Source organism: Thamnophis elegans, chromosome 16 (genome assembly GCF_009769535.1).
Source record: "Thamnophis elegans isolate rThaEle1 chromosome 16, rThaEle1.pri, whole genome shotgun sequence".
Classification (NCBI taxonomy): Eukaryota; Metazoa; Chordata; class Lepidosauria; order Squamata; family Colubridae; genus Thamnophis; species Thamnophis elegans.
Window position 1 is genome coordinate 23676683 of NC_045556.1, and position 18566 is coordinate 23695248.

Consider the following 18566-nt stretch of genomic DNA (forward strand, 5'->3'; position numbering starts at 1 on the left):
TGTTAGTAGTTTGCACAAGCTCTCCTCATCCTTTGTTCACATCCCACAACTTCCTCACCTTCTTGCCAAGTGATCTCTCACTAGATCCCAGAAGAAGTCCAAAAATTCCTCGTTTTGGAGTGTTTCCGTGTTATAAGGCCAACCCCTAAAAACTCCAGAAAACACCCAGACTGCTGCTAAACAGACAAAGCGGGTTGCCCCCCGTTTAGTCCTGGCCAGGACCCCGTTCTTCAAGAGAAAAGGCACAGAAGATGGTCCTTCAGTAGCTCCTTCTAACCATCAGTCCTTTTGCTTAAGGCAGGGGGGACCAAACTTGGGAACTTGAAGACTTGTGGACTTCTCCAGCTATGCTGGCTGGGGAATTATGGGAGTTGAAGTCCACAAGTCTTAAAGTTCCCAGGTTTGGACATCCCTAGCTTAAGGTTTTAAAAGATGCTGCGAGTTATTGATAATCCAACTGCTTAAGAGGTTGGTGGGCTTCATCAATGGAAAACCATCTACTGTATATAGCTAGCGCTGGCTGGGCCTCTTTAGGACTCCAATTCTTATTCCCTACTGGGAAGAGATAATTTGCTAATAGGGTGTCATCATCATCAAAGCCATTCCCGATGGGGGACAATAAACTATCTACAGGTAGTCCTTGACTTATGGCCACAATGGAATCCAAAATTTCTGTTTGTTTTTTGAGACATCTGTTAAGTGAATTTTGCCCCCGTTTTATGACCTTTCTTGCCACAGTTGTTAAGGGAATCACTGCAATTGTTAAGTTAGCAACACAGTTGTTGACTGTAACTGGCTTCCCTATCGGCTTCACTTGTCAGAAGGTCGCAAAAGGGGATCACATGACTTCTGGACACGGCAATTGTCATAAATATGAGTCAGTTGCCATCTGAATTTTGATCAGGTATGCTGCAATGGTTGTTAAGTGTGAAAAATGGTCATAAGTAACTTCTTTAGGGCTGTTGTAATTTTGAACTGTTGCAAATCGAGGACTACCTGTACAGGGCTGGACGGCCTCTTTCCACGTGGCGGCTGCTCCTTGACCTCCCTTTGCAGCCTCTTTGTTTTCCCTCTTGTGGGTTTGCTACTCCTAATCTCATGTTTGCAATACCTAATGCAATGCTTTTTGCACCCCTGATCGAACCTCTCTCTCTTTTCCAGTCGTATCTGCCACTTGTCCATGTTAGTGAGTGCAAAAACCAGGAATTCGTAGAGGCTGGAAGTCAAAGTTTTCAGTGCTTTTTTCTCATTTCAAAATTCACTAAATTTAATATTATCTACTTGCACCATGAATCTGAGGAGTAAACAATCAAACTAGCTACCAAAGTCCTGGCTGAGAACTGAATGCCGAGACGTAGCAAGACTGAGCTGCACAAAGGAAGCAGTTCATCATCTCTGCATAGATTTCAACCCAACGTAGGGTGGAAAATGCAAAAGGAGGAGACAGGAGCCTCCTGGACCCTCTTCTCCATTCAACGTTCTGACAAACTCTACGTAGACATCTTTTCAATCACACAGGACGTAAACCATGGAAAAATGCAAACCCCGGTGCATAAGGAATGTCGGATCAGCAGACTGGGTAGTCTCATTTGGGTCCTGTGTATTCTCCCCGCAGCCACATCCCCTTTTCTAGCCTCAGGCTCCCTGTGAAGATTGATTTGGGAGGAGGCCCCCGTTTGGGAGAACCTGCTTCCAAATGAATCCACACAGAATCAGGCTCCCCTGGATACAAAAGCCACGAATGGGAGGAAGGCCAAGCCTCCCATCCTTGGGCACTACCCAAACCCTGCTGGCTTGCCCAAAGGACCCCGTGCCCCCAAAATGAAGGAAGCCACCGCCTCAAAAGCTCTCTGCCTCCGTGGAGGGCAGATTCCTCAAGTGCAAGGTGTAAAAGGCCCAGGGCTCAGGAACGTAGATGATGCCAGGATATTTCTTCCGGAGGATCTGGTCGTTCCAGAGCCAACCAATCCAGAGGGCCACCAGCCCCAGCGTGAGGATGAAGGAGTAGAAGAGGAAGCGCCCGTTGCTGTCCATGACCAGCCCCTTCCGCTTCTGGTGCATCACGAGGGCCACCAGGGCGAAGGTGGTGAAGATGAAGAGGGTGAAGATCTGGCCCTCCGTCACCAGGTACCTGCACGAGAGAGGGAGGTTGGTACACACACACACCATACGCGCCACACTATGCGCCTCCAAACTGAGCTTGATTTTTCCTCTGGGGGAGGCTGTTTTTGCTCTCCCCAGGCTCCAGGAAAGCCCCAGGAGCCTGGGGAGGGTGGAAACGGCTTCCCCCAGCCCCCGGAAGGTCCTCCAGCAGCCAGAAACAGATCATTTCCAAACTTCCAGTGGGCCCATTGGGCCAGTTTTTCGCCCTCCCCCGACTCCAGAGGCTTTCCTGAAGCTTGGGGAGGCCGAAAATCAGCTGGCCGGTGAGCGCATGCGCGCTGAAGCTGACGGCTTGAGTGCGTGCCAGCAGATATGGCTCCGCTTGCCACCTGTGGCATGGATGCCATAGGTTCACCATCACGGGTCTAGGGTCTCCTGCTTGAGCCGGCAATTGGACTAGAAGACCTCCAAGGCCCCTTCCAGCCTTGTTATTCTATGTTCCACTTGGGATATTGCAGACCCCAGCTGTCTGGCCCCTAAGGTACCAACTGTCTCCCAAGCAGATCCACCCGGCTAGGTTTGGTTGCCTTCTGGTGCCACCTGGGTTCACTTACCAGTAATAGAGGCTGCTGGGCCCAATGAGGAGTAAAGCAGCCACAGGGATTCTCGGCTGTTGTTCTTTGCAAGGTATGAAGCAGCCAGAAAAATATATGCACAGAATGAGAAAGAAGGGGATGTACCTGTGAAAAGAACAACATTGCAAGAGGTTGTGAGGGACAAGGTGGAAAAGGGCCTCCTGCTGTTTTAAGAGCTCCTTTTAGTTCTTCTGGCTTGGCAAGTGGGCAAAGTAGCTGCTTAATGGCCTGGAGAGACATTTTAGAGAGCCTGGAAGCCCTCACCTTCTTTCGACCTAATAAAAATACTACTTGGTTCCTCAGTGTCTACATCCTTGAGTACCTCGTGTTCTTCACAGTGTAACCAAGCTGTGAGAGAGCCCGATCTTTTCCCCTTCACCATCTTTACCCCTCAGAAGTACCCAGCCACTTTGACTGGACATGTGAGCCAGAACAGGAATCCTGCCAGCCTACAGTAACCATAAACCTCTTCTCACTTGTAAGAAGAGAGCCCCCTTTCATCTTTGGGGGCAAAAAATAACCTGGAGGAGGGTAGGGGGAGCCTTTTCTGAGCAACCTCGTTTATAGTCCAAGACATATGGATGGCTTTGATGAAATTTGCTGGTCAGAAAAGGCGCTAGCACAATATCTGTCAATCTTATCAGCTTGAAGATGTTGACTTCAACTTCCAGAATCCTCTAGCCAGCAGAGCTGAATGGGGAATTCTTGAAGTTGAAATCCACACATTGTCAGACCTGCCATCTTCAGCTTAATGCCTTGCTGGCATCCTGCCATAAGTTGTTAGGGAAAGGGGGGATGGGAAGTAAGCAATGGGTGTATAGAAGGTAGAGGTGAGGAAGGGGGAGGTGAGAACTGGCTGATTCCAGCCTTCAAGGCTGCGGAGCTTGGGAAAGGAATGTGAATTGGACCGTGACATCACATATCCAAGCGGTTCTCAAAACACCTATACGGAATGCCATTGGACGAAGACAGACCAGTCCAAGGTGTGTGTGGGGGAGGGCCAGGGAGAAAGGGGAAATGCTGTAACATTTCACGTGGGAACTTTAGTTCTAGCCTTCCTTTGTTTGCAACCACTAATCCTTAATAAAAGAACCTATCACTTTAATCAAGTGGAGTTGAGGGTCTCTCTAACCTAGGGACCTAAATGGGGTAAGCTTGACACACGGCTTCAAGCTACCACGGTTGAGAAACATTGTACTAACAAATTCCTCCTGACGCTTGAGAAGAGGGCTAGAAGACCTCCAAGGTCCCTTCCAACTCTATTATTATTCTAATTCTTGGTCATTATTTACTTATTTATATGAATGCATTTATTAAATGTACCTCCAATCTACCCAAGGAAAGCAGGGCAGCATCAGGTGGCACAAAACCCTCAGACAACAAACAAATATTACAACAAACCAAATGCATGGAAACAAGGCAGCCAAACAGACCAATATTTCAGGCTGTGAAGAAAAGGATCCCAGATTAAATTCCAAGACTTTAGGCTCAGGAATGGTTGATCTTTTTTTGGCCAGTTCTCCTCTTTGTTTCAGAGTAGATGTAATTGTGCATTTTTGTTCTTGGGAAGGGGCTGAATATTTTGCCCTGAAGGATGGCTGCGAAATCTTTTAAGAAGGAAACGAGATAAAGTAACCCTAAAGGGGGTCTAACACGATGAGTGGCAAAGCCCCACGTGAACTCCAAGGGAGGCACCTGAGCTGCCCACCCCCAGCAAATGCCGGCCTCCCTCATGACGCCCAACCGCCCGTCTCCCGGGCCTTCTCAGACCACAGATGAGGCCACAGGTCTCCTGCAGCAACAGGGAAAGGGAGCCCGTTACACACCCAGCCCAGACTCACCACATTGAATGGCCCAGGTGCTCATCGTAATAGTACAGCAGTTCAAAGGAATCGATCTGGAAAGGAAGGAAATGGAAGAGTCCAGGGAGCGAAGGGGCCCAGCTGACAGGCAGCAAAGAGCTCTGCTAGCATGGCCGTTTGTGACAGAGAGTCCTCAACTTATGACCGAAGTAGAGCCCAGTAGTAATTTATTGGGGTTATAAATCAAGGCACCACGTGACCAAACCCAATTTTACGATAATTGTTATGATGGCCATAAAGCAGGGCCCCTGCCATTGTTAAACGAATCAGGTGGTCGTAACTGAATCCAGCCTCTCCAATGGCCGTTTTTGTTTTGCCATTTTCTCCTGCAAAAGAGCAAACAAGTCGCAAATTGCAGTCATGCGACCACGGATGCTGCAGTTCATCGGTAGCTTTTTAAAAAAATTCTAACTTCCAAGAGTTGTTAAGAGATCAGTCATACGTTGAGGACTATTTGCAGTTAAGTGTTGATTGGGTCCCATTTGTTTTTACTCCCATAAATTGCCCAGAGCTGTCGCTTGGGAGAAATGAGGTACCATATTAAATTATTTGATGTAATAAATAAATAGATGATGAAAGAAAGAAAGAAGGATAAATATAGGATGGATGGATGGATGGATGGATAGATAGATATGGACAGACAGACAGACAGACAGACAGAGACAGACAAGAGTGTCAGGAGTCACAAACAGAGTGATTCAGCCTTTCTCACCAGGGTCTCCGGCTTGAGATTTTTGATGATTGGATTCTCTCGGACGGACAGGTGGAGTTGGTAGCCGCTGAAGATCAGCCGGTGATTGACAGAGTCCCCCACCAGGTGGATACTGGCCCCCATGACAAAGATGATGATGCAGAGATACACCATGGAGCGGGGAAGAGCCTTGGGGGAGCGCTCCATCAGCTGCAAGCAAAACAACCAGTCTGAGGCTGGGGAACAAAGTCGGCCCCTTCAGCCCCTCCATCAAGTAAAAGCGGGAAACCTCCCCCCGCTTTTCCCAAGAGGAATCCCACTCCCACAAAAACAGCCTCTGTAGAACTGTGAATGCCTTGCCCTAAATCCCCTCCTTGGAATAGCAGTATCCCTCCTCCCCGCCCCCACTGCAGAATGGAGGAAGCTCTCGGTGGCCCCTTTTCCTCTTAGACTGGTGTGACAACCCAGTTTAAGGGGGATGCGATGGAGAAGCTGCTGACCCAGGGCTGCCCTAGAGATCACACCAGCCCCATTCAGCCCCTCTGTGTAAAGTACCCTAACGATGCCTGCTTCATAATAAGCAACCTGATCTTGTAATACAAAAAGCAGTGATTTATTAACAGCTTCCTTAGGCATTCTTCCTTAGGCAATTCTTATTCACAGCCATCTTTTTTGCTTTCTTTATCTGTTTTTAAACTTTGCCCGTGTTTCTGTCCTCCCTTCAGTCTGTCATAAATCACATTATCCAATAGCTTCATTCATCTCAACCCAGCTACTGTAATCTGAGATCCGGCTCCGCCAATGCTCTGCATGGAATGTCAACAGAGAGTTGACACTCTGCTCTCTTTGGCTTTTGTCAACAGAAGGGCCACAGGTCCCATCATGATGAGTGAGGGACAGAGGTCTAAATGGCAACCTCCTCTCCCCTAGGTCTTATTCCACGACTCACTCGACCATCTTGGATTAGTCATGAGGAAGAAGGAGCCTGGCTGAGCTACGTGGCCCTTGCTCCCAGCAGCAAATCTTGCAACCCCTCCGGTATCTGTATGAAAAGGGAAGTGTGGCCCCCAAGTTATAGGGCAAAGTACAAAGTAAAAGCATAACAGTTCCTAGAGTTCACACTGGGGAAGGAAAAGGAAAGCAATCCCACCCACAGATGTGTCTCCTAACCTAATCCAACATCCCTCATTTTCCAAACATTTGGGAAGAAACCAGTGGTGAAATCTAAATTGTTTTACTACCTATTATGTGGGCATGGCTTGGTGTGTGTGTGTGTGTGTCATGTGACTGGGTGGGTGTGGCTATGTAGTCATGTGACTGGGGGATCAAAAGACAGAAACTCACTTTAATAATGTCCTGCTGGAGCAAGGTTGGACTAGATGACCTCCAGGTCCCTGCCAGCCCTGGATTATCTTCTGAAGCTGCGTCTAGTGCCTGGTTTGTAGTCCTTCCTTGCTCTCCTTTTTCCCTCCCTCCCTTTTTTCCCCCTTCCTTCCTTCCTTCCTTCCTTCCTTCCTTCCTTCCTTCCTTAGCAACCCCCCACCCTCTGTTTTTGATCTAGCAAGCTTCAGGGAAGCCTGCTGGGAGCAAAAACCGACCCACCCCCTTGTTTCCGGAGAACCTGTAAAAAAGATTTTTTAAAAGTAAAAAAAAAAAAAAAGTTCCGAAGCTCAGCTGTGCGATCGTCGGAATGGGTTTTTAAAAAACTTTTAAAGTATTTTTTACTACCAGTTTGGGTGAACTGGGCCGAAGCAGAAGCATTTCACCCCTGGAAGAAACATGTGACAGCAGCTGTTCCCTTCCTGAGGACCAGCACCTGCCTGCCTGTGTTTAAAAAGGCAATCTGGGTTGGAGAACCCTTTGAGGCCCCAGGGATGCAACAGCAGAGCCCTCCCTAAAAGATGGGCCCCGTGATGGTGGGACCAGTATCCACTCCAAGGCAAAGACATGGTGCCCGCCAGTTTCATCAAATGAGGTTGCCCCCTCCCAGCCCCCCACTTTGACTCAAGCTTGGAGGAGGACCTGATGGCAGTAACCCCCCCGCCCCAAGTTTTTAAACTACAAAGCATTCTGAGCTCTTTGGCATATTCAAGGGGGGGGGGGTTGGCTCACCTGTCTCAACTTTATTTCACGGTTTGCAACAGGTGTATGCCAAGTTTGGGTCTTCATTACCTTGAATTTGAACATATAAAGTAAAACTTACCTGTTGTGGTGAATTCCCCTATGGCTGTGATGGCGAACCAATGGCACGCGTGCCAGAGGTGGCACACAGAGCCCTCTCTGTGGGCATGGGCGCCAAAACCAGTTGCTCTTTGCAGGCACCAGAGCACAGGAAAATGGCCCAAAAAACTGCCAAAAAGAAGGCCATTTGGGGGCAATTTTCTCTAGGCTGTTTTCAGGCTGTTTTCCAGGCCAAAAAACTGGCATGTGCACCAGCCAGCTGGTCTTCAGTTTCAGGTGCTCCGACATGCGCACATGCACTGGCATTCTGGTTGGGCACTCAGTGCTGAAAAGGTTCGCCATCACTGCCCTGTGGACTTGGGCAGGGGATGGTTTATAAAAGTCCTAAGTCAATCAAGGATTTGAAGCTGCTTAACCCTTTCCTTTCCTGACCACTGAAATCTAGACTTGGAAAGGTCTTTCTCCTCCTGCAGCCTCTCCTGGCTGGATCTCCTTGGAACACCAGCAAGCAACAACATCAATCAGTCTCAGCCATCGGGAGGAGGAGGAGGAGGAGGAGGAGGAGGAGGAGGAGGAGGAGGAGGAGGAGGAGGAGGAGGAGGAGGAGGAGGAGGAGGAGGAGGAGGAGGAGGAGGAGGAGGAGGAGGAGGAGTAGTAGTTTGTAGCTTAAGCTATTCACAGACGTACGGACGGTCTGGTCTGCAAGGAGGCACCTCCCAAAGGTTCTGCTTATGAGCACTTCTATCCCTGATTCCAACACAGGGAGATGACCATCTTTAGTGGAACATCTATCATCAATCAGCAGCTTCAGATACTTCAATCTTACCCATTTTTTTCAAAAGCTTGTGGCAAAACTCATAGTAAGCACAACTATCTTGCAAACTGTAACCAGCTCATCACAATGTATGATTTCCAGGCAAGGAATCATACTGTGCAAATTCACATTTGGATCTGACCCCCCCCCCCCCAAGTTGGCTTCTTCTCTCCCCCCAGCATCAGAATTTAAGAGTCTAATAACAAAAAGTTGAGGCATGATGTGTTTATCTAGATCAGGAATGTCAAACTTGATTTCATTGAGGGATGCATCAGGGTTGTGTTTGATCTCCAGGTAGGCATGGCCAGGTAGGGCGTGGCCATCTTAACATCATTCGTGTCGTGGTCGCCTGAGCGCTCTGCCAGCAAAAATGGGCTTCCAAGCCCCGTTTTTGGCTGCCACAGCCTCCTGCAATCTTCTGCCAGTGAAAACGGAGCTTGGGAGCCTATTTTTGTTGGCAGAGGCACCATGGGCTGGTCCTTCACTGTTTCCAGGGCGGCCCCACTGACCCTTATCTAGATCAGTGTTCCTCAACCTTGACAATTTTAAGATGTGTGGACTTCAAATCCCACAGTTCCACAGACAGTGAGGCAAGTTGACATCTTAAAGTTCCCAAGATTGAAGAATACTGATCTAGATGGTTTTGTGCAAGAAGAAACCAAAGATCCAAGAAGTATTTTACCTTCAGCAGAATAAAGGGTGTGATAACATTATAGGCCATGTGAAAATAATCCCCAACGCTCGGCCTGTTCAGGGGAAACCATTCCAGTGGAAGCACGATCTGCAGAGAGAGAGACACACAAAAGCAAAATAGGGGAGACTGTGCCATCCTTTAATTATTGATGGGCTTTCTGATGCAGATTTTTTTTGAGCTTGGTTATAAAGGCCACCTTTGCTTGCTGATATTTTCCTCTGTGTGTTTGTGTGGCTGAGACTGACAGAGGGAGGGAGGCAATATCAAAAGCCAATGCCCAGGAAAATTAATCTCGGAGCAATGCAAACATCCTAATCCCAAATCTTCTTTGCAAATGCATGCAGGATAGGGAGGAGGATTTGCCAGCGACAAACAGCTGACACTGAAAAATTAAAGCACCACCATCCTTACATGCATATCAACCAAGAGACATGTTGACATGTTTGTAGAACAGTATATAACACACAATTCTGATCTCACACTCAATGCATATTCAAGGGCTGTACAATTTACATTCGTGTGAACTAGGATGTCAGATGAGGATAAAGAGATCAGACTGAAAGTGAATAATTCTTGATCTACTTCCAGGGTTTCCTGAAAACAAAGATGATTCTGGAAGTTTTGGAGCATGTTACCATCCCTTTTATTAAAACAATTTTTAAACATTTTAAAAGGAGAACAGAGCAAGCGGCCCGCCTGGGCATTCAACAGCGTTCACCTTTTCCCTCTGCTCAACTGAAGTACCCACCGACCACCTTGGGCTCAGCAGAAACCCCTCCCAGAATGAACCGGGCTCCCCAGCCAGCCGGCCAATCTGCTGCAGCGCCTTGTTTTCCCTCCCGGGTAATAGATGACAGAACTGAATGGATTTGATGCAATTTGGAGCATGGCAGAATGAGGGCAAAACGCTATTTCAAGGAGCAGGAGCAAAAGTCAATGAAACCTCAGCCGGTTTCACGAGCAAGTGGGAGGTGAAGGGCACCTCCAGGCGAAGGGAGGAAAAAAGGGGGCCATACAGGCGGCCAGCAGTCAGCCCCTTTGGGGAGGGGCTGAGGAATTTGTGGTCAGCTGCAGTTCACTTCAGTGGCCAGTTATCCTGCAAGCCGAATTCAAAATTCTCGATGGGGGAAGCACCATGGAACCCTAGACAGCCAAGAGTGCACAAGGCTACCTGAACCCCAAATGCTAAAGCCAGGATACAGGCAGACATCAACCTACAGCAACAATTGAGCCCAAAATGTATGTTGCTCAGCGAGACATTTATTAAGTTAATTTTGTCCCATTTTACGACCTGTTTTACCACAGTTGTTAAGTGAATTGTTGCAGTTGTTAAATTAGTAACACAGTTATTATGTGAATCCAAGTTCCCCATTGGGATTATGACTTTGCTTGTCAGAAGGTTGCAAAAACTGATCACATCACACACACACACACACACACACACACCGGACATGGCAACCGTTATAAATATGAAGCAGCTGCTAAGCATCTGAATTTTGACCACACAACAGTCAAAAGACATAAGCCACATTTTGGTGTAACCTTTGAATGGTGACTAAATGAACTGCTATAAGTACAGGAGTGCCTGTATTTGGGAAGGAACCTTCATTTTTCTGTCCCGGTGCATCTTCGCCTGCAGCTCCTCTACCTCCTCTGAACCCTTCATGCCAATCAACCTCATCCCCAGGTACTCACCATGGCGATGGGCCGGCCAAAGTCCAGGACCCAGTTTTGCAGAGTGAAATAAAACCACAAGTCAAAATGGAAGCAGGAATCCCTGCAGACGTCATCCTTGAGGATTGCTCCGTGCCTGGGGGTGAAAGCGGGAAGGCAGTGGATGCACTGAAAGTTAGACCAACCAACACACACAGACACAAACCGAGGAAAAGGTATCTTTCTACCGACCCCCTCCCTGTTGAAGGTGGCAGGAGGCTCCAGATCACTTGGCCAATAATTCAGTCGTTCCGTGTGAACTGCAACTTGTCCTGTATTGGTGCATCCCGGAATGCAGGTCACGAATCTTTGGCCCCCACAGACTCACCTGTCCTCAGCAGTTTTAGCAGGGTTAAAAAAATGGTCAGACAGCACCCATGGGGATGTGACCAAAGCTCCAGCTGTTCTTATGCGCATCCCGTCAAAATAGCCTTATCTTGATTTCATTTTAACCATAGTCTGTGACACCCCTGACTGACCCAAGATGCCACGAGGATCTTGGAGAGGGGAGGGGGGAATCCATTAAGTCAGGACCCCTCTTTGCCTCAAAAAGTGGCTCAAAATCATGCTTCTTTTAATATTGTCTGGTTTTTCTAAGGAGGGGGGCTGATTCCTTCCCCCAATTAGCCCACTATCAGGACTTTAAATCCAGGATGTCTAACCTAAGATGGTTTTAAAAAAAAGGAGCGTGGCTGGGCCTTTTCAGACATCATAAATCACTGGAAGCTTTCAAGAAGAGGCTGAACTGTCATTCGTCAGAAATGGTGGAGGGTCTCCTGCTTGAGCTAGGTCCCCTCCAACTCATCTGTTAAATCTTCCGCCTGCTTCGCTTCGCTGGCATCCTGCGTGCCTTAAAACGCCGGGAGGGAGGAGGATGGGACCGATGACAGGGACCGGAGCAGACGGAGGGATGATCCGAGGAAAGGAAGGAATGCGAAACTCCACCAAAGAGGCGACCAACCGGAGAGCCAAAACTTTCAAACCTTTGAATCCTCCCGGACCCTCGTGCACGGGTCAAGGGGGAAGGGCCGGGGAGGGGAGGGGAGGCCGGGGATATTCGGGGTCCGGGGCTCGTGGGAAGGAAGCCGCCTCGGAGTTTAGCAACTCCCGGGATTCCCAGCCAGCGGGCGACGCATCCCGGATCCTGCGACTTGCAGTCCGCAGCCCTGGAAAGTGGCGGAGCTGCAGAAAACCCAGCGCAAAACGTGGAGAAACCCCTCCGCAAAGCCCGCGGGGAAGGCGGTTCGCGAAGGCCGCCAGGGAGGATTCCTGCCTTCCGATCGGGGCGCGGGGAGAGCGGCGCAGGGTCGCCCAGGCGGCGCGGCGAAGGCAGCTGATCCCGGGGGGCTCGGAGGCCGTCGTGCCCGCGGGGACGGCCCAGCTCGCCGGCATTCAGACCCGGGCAGCCCCGCAAGCTGGGCTGCAACCGCCGCGCTTCTGTCCGGGAAGCGGCGCCCCCCCTCCATCCGCCCACCGACCCACCGGGGCTGGCGCAGGGGGCAGGCGGGCTGCCGGGGCGGCGGCTGGAGGGGATCCGGGGGTGGGGATGGGGGCAGCGGAGCACCTGCGGCCGGCCTGGTGGCGCCTCCGGAGGGAAGTCGGGAGCCGAGGGGCGGCGGCGGGAGGCTCCCTTCCTGCGGGGCTGCGGTCGCCGTTCATGGCCGCTGCCGGGTGGAAGCCGCCATGCGGGCAGAGACGCTCCGGCGGGGCGGCCGGGACGGGTTTGGGCGGCCCCGGCCTGGCGGAAGGTCTGCTGCCCCCTCTGGCCGCCCGACCTCGGCACAGCCACGCCGCCAAGGCCCCGCTGCTCCCCAGAGCTGCTCCGGCCCTCGGCTGGGCGAGGGGGAAGAGGGGGCTGGTCGGCCGAGGAAACCCGCCTCGCTCCGGACAGGCGCTTCTTGGGCCGCTGAGGGCCCAGTGCCCGTCGCAGAGGAGGGGGAGGCAGCGGAACGGGGCCAGCCCAGCTTCAGGAAAGCGGAGCCCCAGGTGGCCTGAGCAGCCCCGAAGCCCCGGGGGCAGCAGCAGCAGCTTCCCCATCTGGGGATCAGCTCAGGCCGGCCTCGGCCGGGAGAAAGGCAGGGGCTGGGGAAAACGGGCTCGCTTGCTGAGCCTCATCCGAGCAGAAGACGCTCCTCGGGGAATGACGAAGAGGGGCCAGAATCCGATATTATATTTATTATATTATAATATTTAAAATATAAACAATGCTGCGCTTCAATGGTCTAGAAAGACATTGGCATTTGAACATTTATATTGTATTTCTTAATCTAGGCAAAATATTGTTACATATTGCATGTCTATGAGTGATAGGCCATGCATTAAATCAATTGTTTGCACCAGTCACAAGCGCAGTAAAATGTGGCCATTTGTTGGTGGCTGCAAAGCCATTTGCCTGCAAGAGGCCAGGGCGTATATGGTCATCATAGGAAACTTCACCTGGAGATCTCATCCACTTCTCCCTGGTCTTGTCCATTGGGTCGTTTTCCAGAAAGGAGAAAAGGGGCCAAAAGATGGGCTCTTCTAGATCTGATCCTGGCCAATAAGGAAGAACTGGTTGAAGAAACAAAAGCAAGAGAGAGCTGGGATAAAATATATCATGGTAGCGTTTAAAACTGAGGTCTTCAAACTTGACAACTTTAAGACTTGTGGACTTCAACTCCCAGAATCACCCAGCCAGCATAATTTACTCTCTTGTAATCCCTTCTTCTGCAGTCTCTCCATTTAGATCAAATTTTGCATCTTTAAGACTTGTGGACTTCCACTCCCTAACCCTAATCCTAGTCAGCTACCCAGCCAGCTATGCTGGCTGGAGAATTCTGGGAGTTGAAGTCCACAAGTGTTAAAGTTGCCAAGTTTGAGGGGCCCTGGTTTAAAATATGTCAAAAAACTAAATTGGAGTATGTAGATTTCTCGGAGACAGTTTCCAAAAGATGAGGAAAGTAATAGTGGGATGTCATGGACAGAAATCCATAAAGGAAGAATGGGGAGGGAGGGGAACTTCTCAAAAATAAGTACAATTATACACTGTTCAATGGGAAGAAAAGGGGAGGTCAACTTGGTTAACCATTATTAGTGCTGATGGTTTTGACTAAGCTATAAAGCAAAAGGGGCATGTTATATGAAATAAAATATGGGTGAAATCACTAGAGAAATATACTAAGGAGTAGTTAATATTGGCATAAAAGAGGTCAGCAACATTAAATGACAGCAGGAACTTATGAACTTAAAGCTAAAACCATAAAGAGGATTTTTTTTGCCTATTCCAGTACTAAGAGATAAAAAAGAAAGATGTAGGCTTGCATAAGAAACACCAAAATTATTTCAGCAACACCAAATTTGCCTCCTAACCACTTCCACCTGCTTTGGAAGGTTTAAGCGCCTGCTTAATCTCTTGTACACATAAAAAAGTAATGCAATTGCACCACAGCCCAGACAGGGACCTATAGGCATACTATTCAAGCAGCTTACTTTCTTGAAATCTCTCTCCAAACTACTCTGGGGGTTGGGTGAAAAGGAAGAGAAAAAAAGGAAATTCGGAAGGCTGTCTCCCCATTGCAAGACACCCACCCCCACCCCCAAAGCAAAGATATTGGAGAGAAAGGGATTGCACAGAGGCAGCTGTTTGCTCTTCTACACATTAAAAAGAATACAATTGCACTGGTAACCTGGAGCTGGGAGTCATGAGTGCAATACACAAATTGCACTATTCTCTCTCTCTCTCTCTCTCTCTCTCTCTCTCTCTCTCTCTCTCTCTCTCTCTCTCCCCCTCCCTCCCTCCCTCCCTCCCTCCCTCCCTCCCTCCACACGCACACATGCAAGCAATTAATGTAGGCAATCTCCTTGAGCCTTTCCTGCTGCTGGCACTGCTTTTTGTGTACTGCAGAAGAGCAAACAGCTTAATCTCTTCAGATCTTTTTTGAGATCTTTCTCCAATCTCCATTTTGTAATGGCAAGGGAGGAAAAAAGCAACCATTTTTTTGTAAGCAATCTCTCCTTTTGCCTGTATTTTTACTGTGTTTTTCCCTTGAATTCAGTTAGGCAGGAAAGAGTCTTTTGGTGGAAAAAAAAAGTAACGGAAAACTTTCACCTTCCACATATTCATGTGTCAATAATAACGCAAAATAATAAAATAAGACTGGCACCATCTAAAACCTGATCAAGAGTTTTCAGCTACTTACACAGCTCTTACTTTTATGCTAGTTTGCAGCAGCAATTTGTGGTCCAACCTCCCTTCTGATTCAAACTTTATTCCTAAGTGATACAAACATGATGGGCCAAGAGGATAATCTGACGGCACTCTGGCTACCTTTATATTCAAGGTATTCTGCTGCTGCCAGTAATGAAATTTGGAACAAACTGGGTGATACTGGCTTATGAATATAGCAGATAAAGAAGGGTAGGGGTGATTTAAAGAACTATTGTCCAATAAATCTCAGTTATCTACATGGTTTTCACCAAGATTCACTTGAGAGACCGCCTGCTGCCAATTACCTCCTACAGACCCATTAGATCTCACAGGGTTGGCCGCCTCCGGGTGCCATCTACCAGCCAATGCCACCTGGCTATTATCCGGGGGAGGGCCTTCTCTGTGGCAGCTCCGGCCCTCTGGAATGAACTCCCCGCAGGGATTCGGACCCTCACCTCTCTCCAGGCCTTCCGAAAAGCCGTCAAAACCTGGCTTTGCCAGCAGGCCTGGGGGTGATGAGTTCCCTCCCCTCTCGACATGTATGGTTGTGCGACTGTTGTCTACTTTTATTATTTGTATTTTGTCTTTTTATGTTCCCCTTTTTCCCCCTTGAATTGCGTGGCACGACATAACCGTGAACGTCAAAAGCGCGCCAACAACACCGCGGCGCTAAAACCGTGATGTCAAAAGCGCGCCGACAACAGCGCGCCGACAACAGCGCGCCGACAGAAGCACGATTTAACTTAAGGTAAGGTTTAGGGTTAGGTTTAGGGTTAGGTTTAGGGTAGGTTTAGGGTAGGTTTAGGGTTAGGTTTAGGGTTACGTTTAGGGTTATTTTTAGGGTTATGTTACAGCGCGCTTCTGTCGGCGCGCTGTTGTCGGCGCGCTGTTGTCGCGCGGTTTTGACGGTGCGGTTTTGTCACCGCGCTTTAGTCACACGCGCTTTAGTCTACCGCGGTTTTGTGGTGGAACCTTGAATTGTTCGCTGCCCTGAGTCCTCCCGGAGAAGGGCGGCATACAAATAATAAAATACAAATACAAAAAAAATACAAGATAATAGCAAAAAGAATGTTGAGAACATGGTGCACAGCCAAAGGAGCAAGTAAGCTTCAGAAGTGGCTACAGCACAATGGATCATAGCCAGTGTGCTGTCCCAACAGTATACAGCTAATTTAAAGATTAGAAGCTGTCTCCTTTAAACAACTATCTCAAGGGAAATGCAACTACCTTGTGGGAAATGTAGTCCCATAACATGTGACCATATCTGGGCTCCCTGATTGGGCAGTGGGTATTTTACCCGGGAAATTGTTCATTACTTCACACTCACTGAATCCCTGTCAGCACTAGCAGAAGCAGCTTTGCACCAGCAGCATGGATTAGAAGAATTAATGTCTTTTTACACTACGTGAAGGGACAGATCAGGGAAAGTCAGAAGAACCTCATTACTGAACTGTAAGTTTTGTTATTAAGGATTCCTGACAATAAACTTGATCTGAAAAATATTCCCAAGCGTGGAGTTAACTGGCTGCCCGAGCAGAACTTCATTGCCCGGAGCAGAACAGTAAAAAGACATTAACCTCCATCAACCTCCTCAGAGTAAAAAGACAGTTAAAACTCCTTTAACCTCCTTTGTAGTCCTCTCTGAGCTCCAAAGTAAAAGACAGTAGAAATCCTTCAACCTCCTCAGAGTGAAAAGGCTTTGAAGTTATTCCCCTCAAGTAGAAAAAAACAACAAAAAACCTCCGTTTGCATTTGACTGAGAAAAGCTGCCAGGATTTCCCGCCCTTTTTGGAGCAAAGAGAAACAACCCATTTCAGCAAAGGCCGATTATCTCTCCTGAGGTGAAGGACTTTGTTGCAATTGAGAGAGTGTGTTAAAGGGAAATCAGGATTTGCATGGTAAAGCAACCCCCCTTTTCATTCCCAAAGCTAACAAAAAAAAAGAAGTTCTTTGTATAGTAAATGCCTCATGGAAAAATCTCCATGCAAACGAAATTTGAGTAAGGAAGAAGCCAGCAGCCCAGAACAGACCTCCTAACTCCTTTGACAATAAAGAGGCCAACTGATGCAAGCCTGCAGAAAGCCAAAACAGACATAAGGCAGAGGCAGACCAGCTGAATGAATTAAAAGAGAGTGCATGTTATGTTCTTGCTGAATTGTTATTGTTTGTGAAGTGGGAAAAGGTGCAAGCCCTTAGGAGGTATCAAGCCAGCCAGGTCCAAGAAGGGTTCCGAGTTCGGGTGCTCCCCTTAGGAATCCCAAGATTGGAGAGGCAGCTGAGCCGAAAACCTCAATAGGGACGCCATTGCAACCAACCCAAACAATAGACACAACAAACGCCATTTAGTGGCCACTCTAGAACTGCAGTCCAGTACCTTAAGCCAACACTAGCAACACACTCTAGTGGCTGGCAGGTGAACTGCGCCTGCATCTCCAAAGCTTCTCAACGCCCTCTAGTGGCTGGCAGGTGAACTGTGCCTGCATCTCCAAAGCTTCTCAACGCACCCTAGTGGCTGGCAGGTGAACTGCGCCTGCACCTCCAAAGCTTCTCAACGCCCTCTAGTGGCTGGCAGGTGAACTGCGCCTGCATCTCCAAAGCTTCTCAACGCCCTCTAGTGGCTGGCAGGTGAACTGTGCCTGCATCTCCAAAGCTTCTCAACACACTCTAGTGGCTGGCAGGTGAACTGTGCCTGCATCTCCAAAGCTTCTCAACGCACCCTAGTGGCTGGCAGGTGAACTGCGCCTGCACCTCCAAAGCTTCTCAACGCCCTCTAGTGGCTGGCAGGTGAACTGCGCCTGCATCTCCAAAGCTTCTCAACGCCCTCTAGTGGCTGGCAGGTGAACTGTGCCTGCATCTCCAAAGCTTCTCAACGCCCTCTAGTGGCTGGCAGGTGAACTGCGCCTGCATCTCCAAAGCTTCTCAATGCACCCTAGTGGCTGGCAGGTGAACTGCGCCTGCACCTCCAAAGCTTCTCAACGCCCTCTAGTGGCTGGCAGGTGAACTGCGCCTGCATCTCCAAAGCTTCTCAACGCCCTCTAGTGGCTGGCAGGTGAACTGTGCCTGCATCTCCAAAGCTTCTCAACGCACTCTAGTGGCTGGCAGGTGAACTGCGCCTGCACCTCCAAAGCTTTTCAACGCACTCTAGTGGCTGGCAGGTGAACTGTGCCTGCATCTCCAAAGCTTCTCAACGCACTCTAGTGGCTGGCAGGTGAACCTTTCTAACCATGGCAGGAGGGTCAAATGTCCTAGTATCAGAAAAGGCAGAAACACGTCAAATAGACTATGACCTAAGACAGCACATTACGCAGATTAAGCGGCCATACCTCTTGGAGGAATGGGACAGGGTTTATCGAAAGCAGGAAAGTAGCTGGAAGCAGTTGCAGCATCTCTGCGACAAACTCGAAGATGATTTACCCCCAAAACGCCTCCGTTCTTTATATAAAGATATGGACGAAATCTACCAACTATGGAGAATTTATGGAATTCGCCTCACTGGTATCCAATTACAATTAAATGATGATGAAGCATTCCAGAAGAAAATGTCGCGCATTCAGATGTTAAACAAAGAACGTAAAAGGCAGTTCCGACGCAGCAAAGACCTTATACAATCCAATCTGAAGAGGGAGACAGCCCTAGATGAGAAGTCTGAGTCTAAAGCATCTCGACAGTCATATGTAGCTCACTCTC

At 48.9% G+C, this 18566-nt stretch overlaps 1 protein-coding gene across 2 annotated transcripts; it reads right to left on the bottom strand.

Moving 5' to 3' along the window:
- Positions 1-1099: 1099 nt before the first annotated feature.
- CLN6 (CLN6 transmembrane ER protein) lies at positions 1100-12608 on the bottom strand. 2 transcript variants are annotated; one of them, XM_032233177.1, is made up of 7 exons: positions 11022-12608; positions 10676-10790; positions 8969-9067; positions 5313-5501; positions 4580-4635; positions 2718-2843; positions 1100-2131 (listed from the first exon to the last, which is right to left on the bottom strand). In XM_032233177.1, exons 1-7 carry the CDS (start codon positions 11108-11110, stop codon positions 1840-1842), a joined length of 966 nt encoding a protein of 321 aa, XP_032089068.1. In that variant the 5' UTR covers positions 11111-12608; the 3' UTR covers positions 1100-1839. The 2 variants fall into 2 exon arrangements, with proteins under 2 accessions (XP_032089068.1, XP_032089067.1); XM_032233176.1 differs by having other exon boundaries at positions 12258-12605.
- Positions 12609-18566: the final 5958 nt, after the last annotated feature.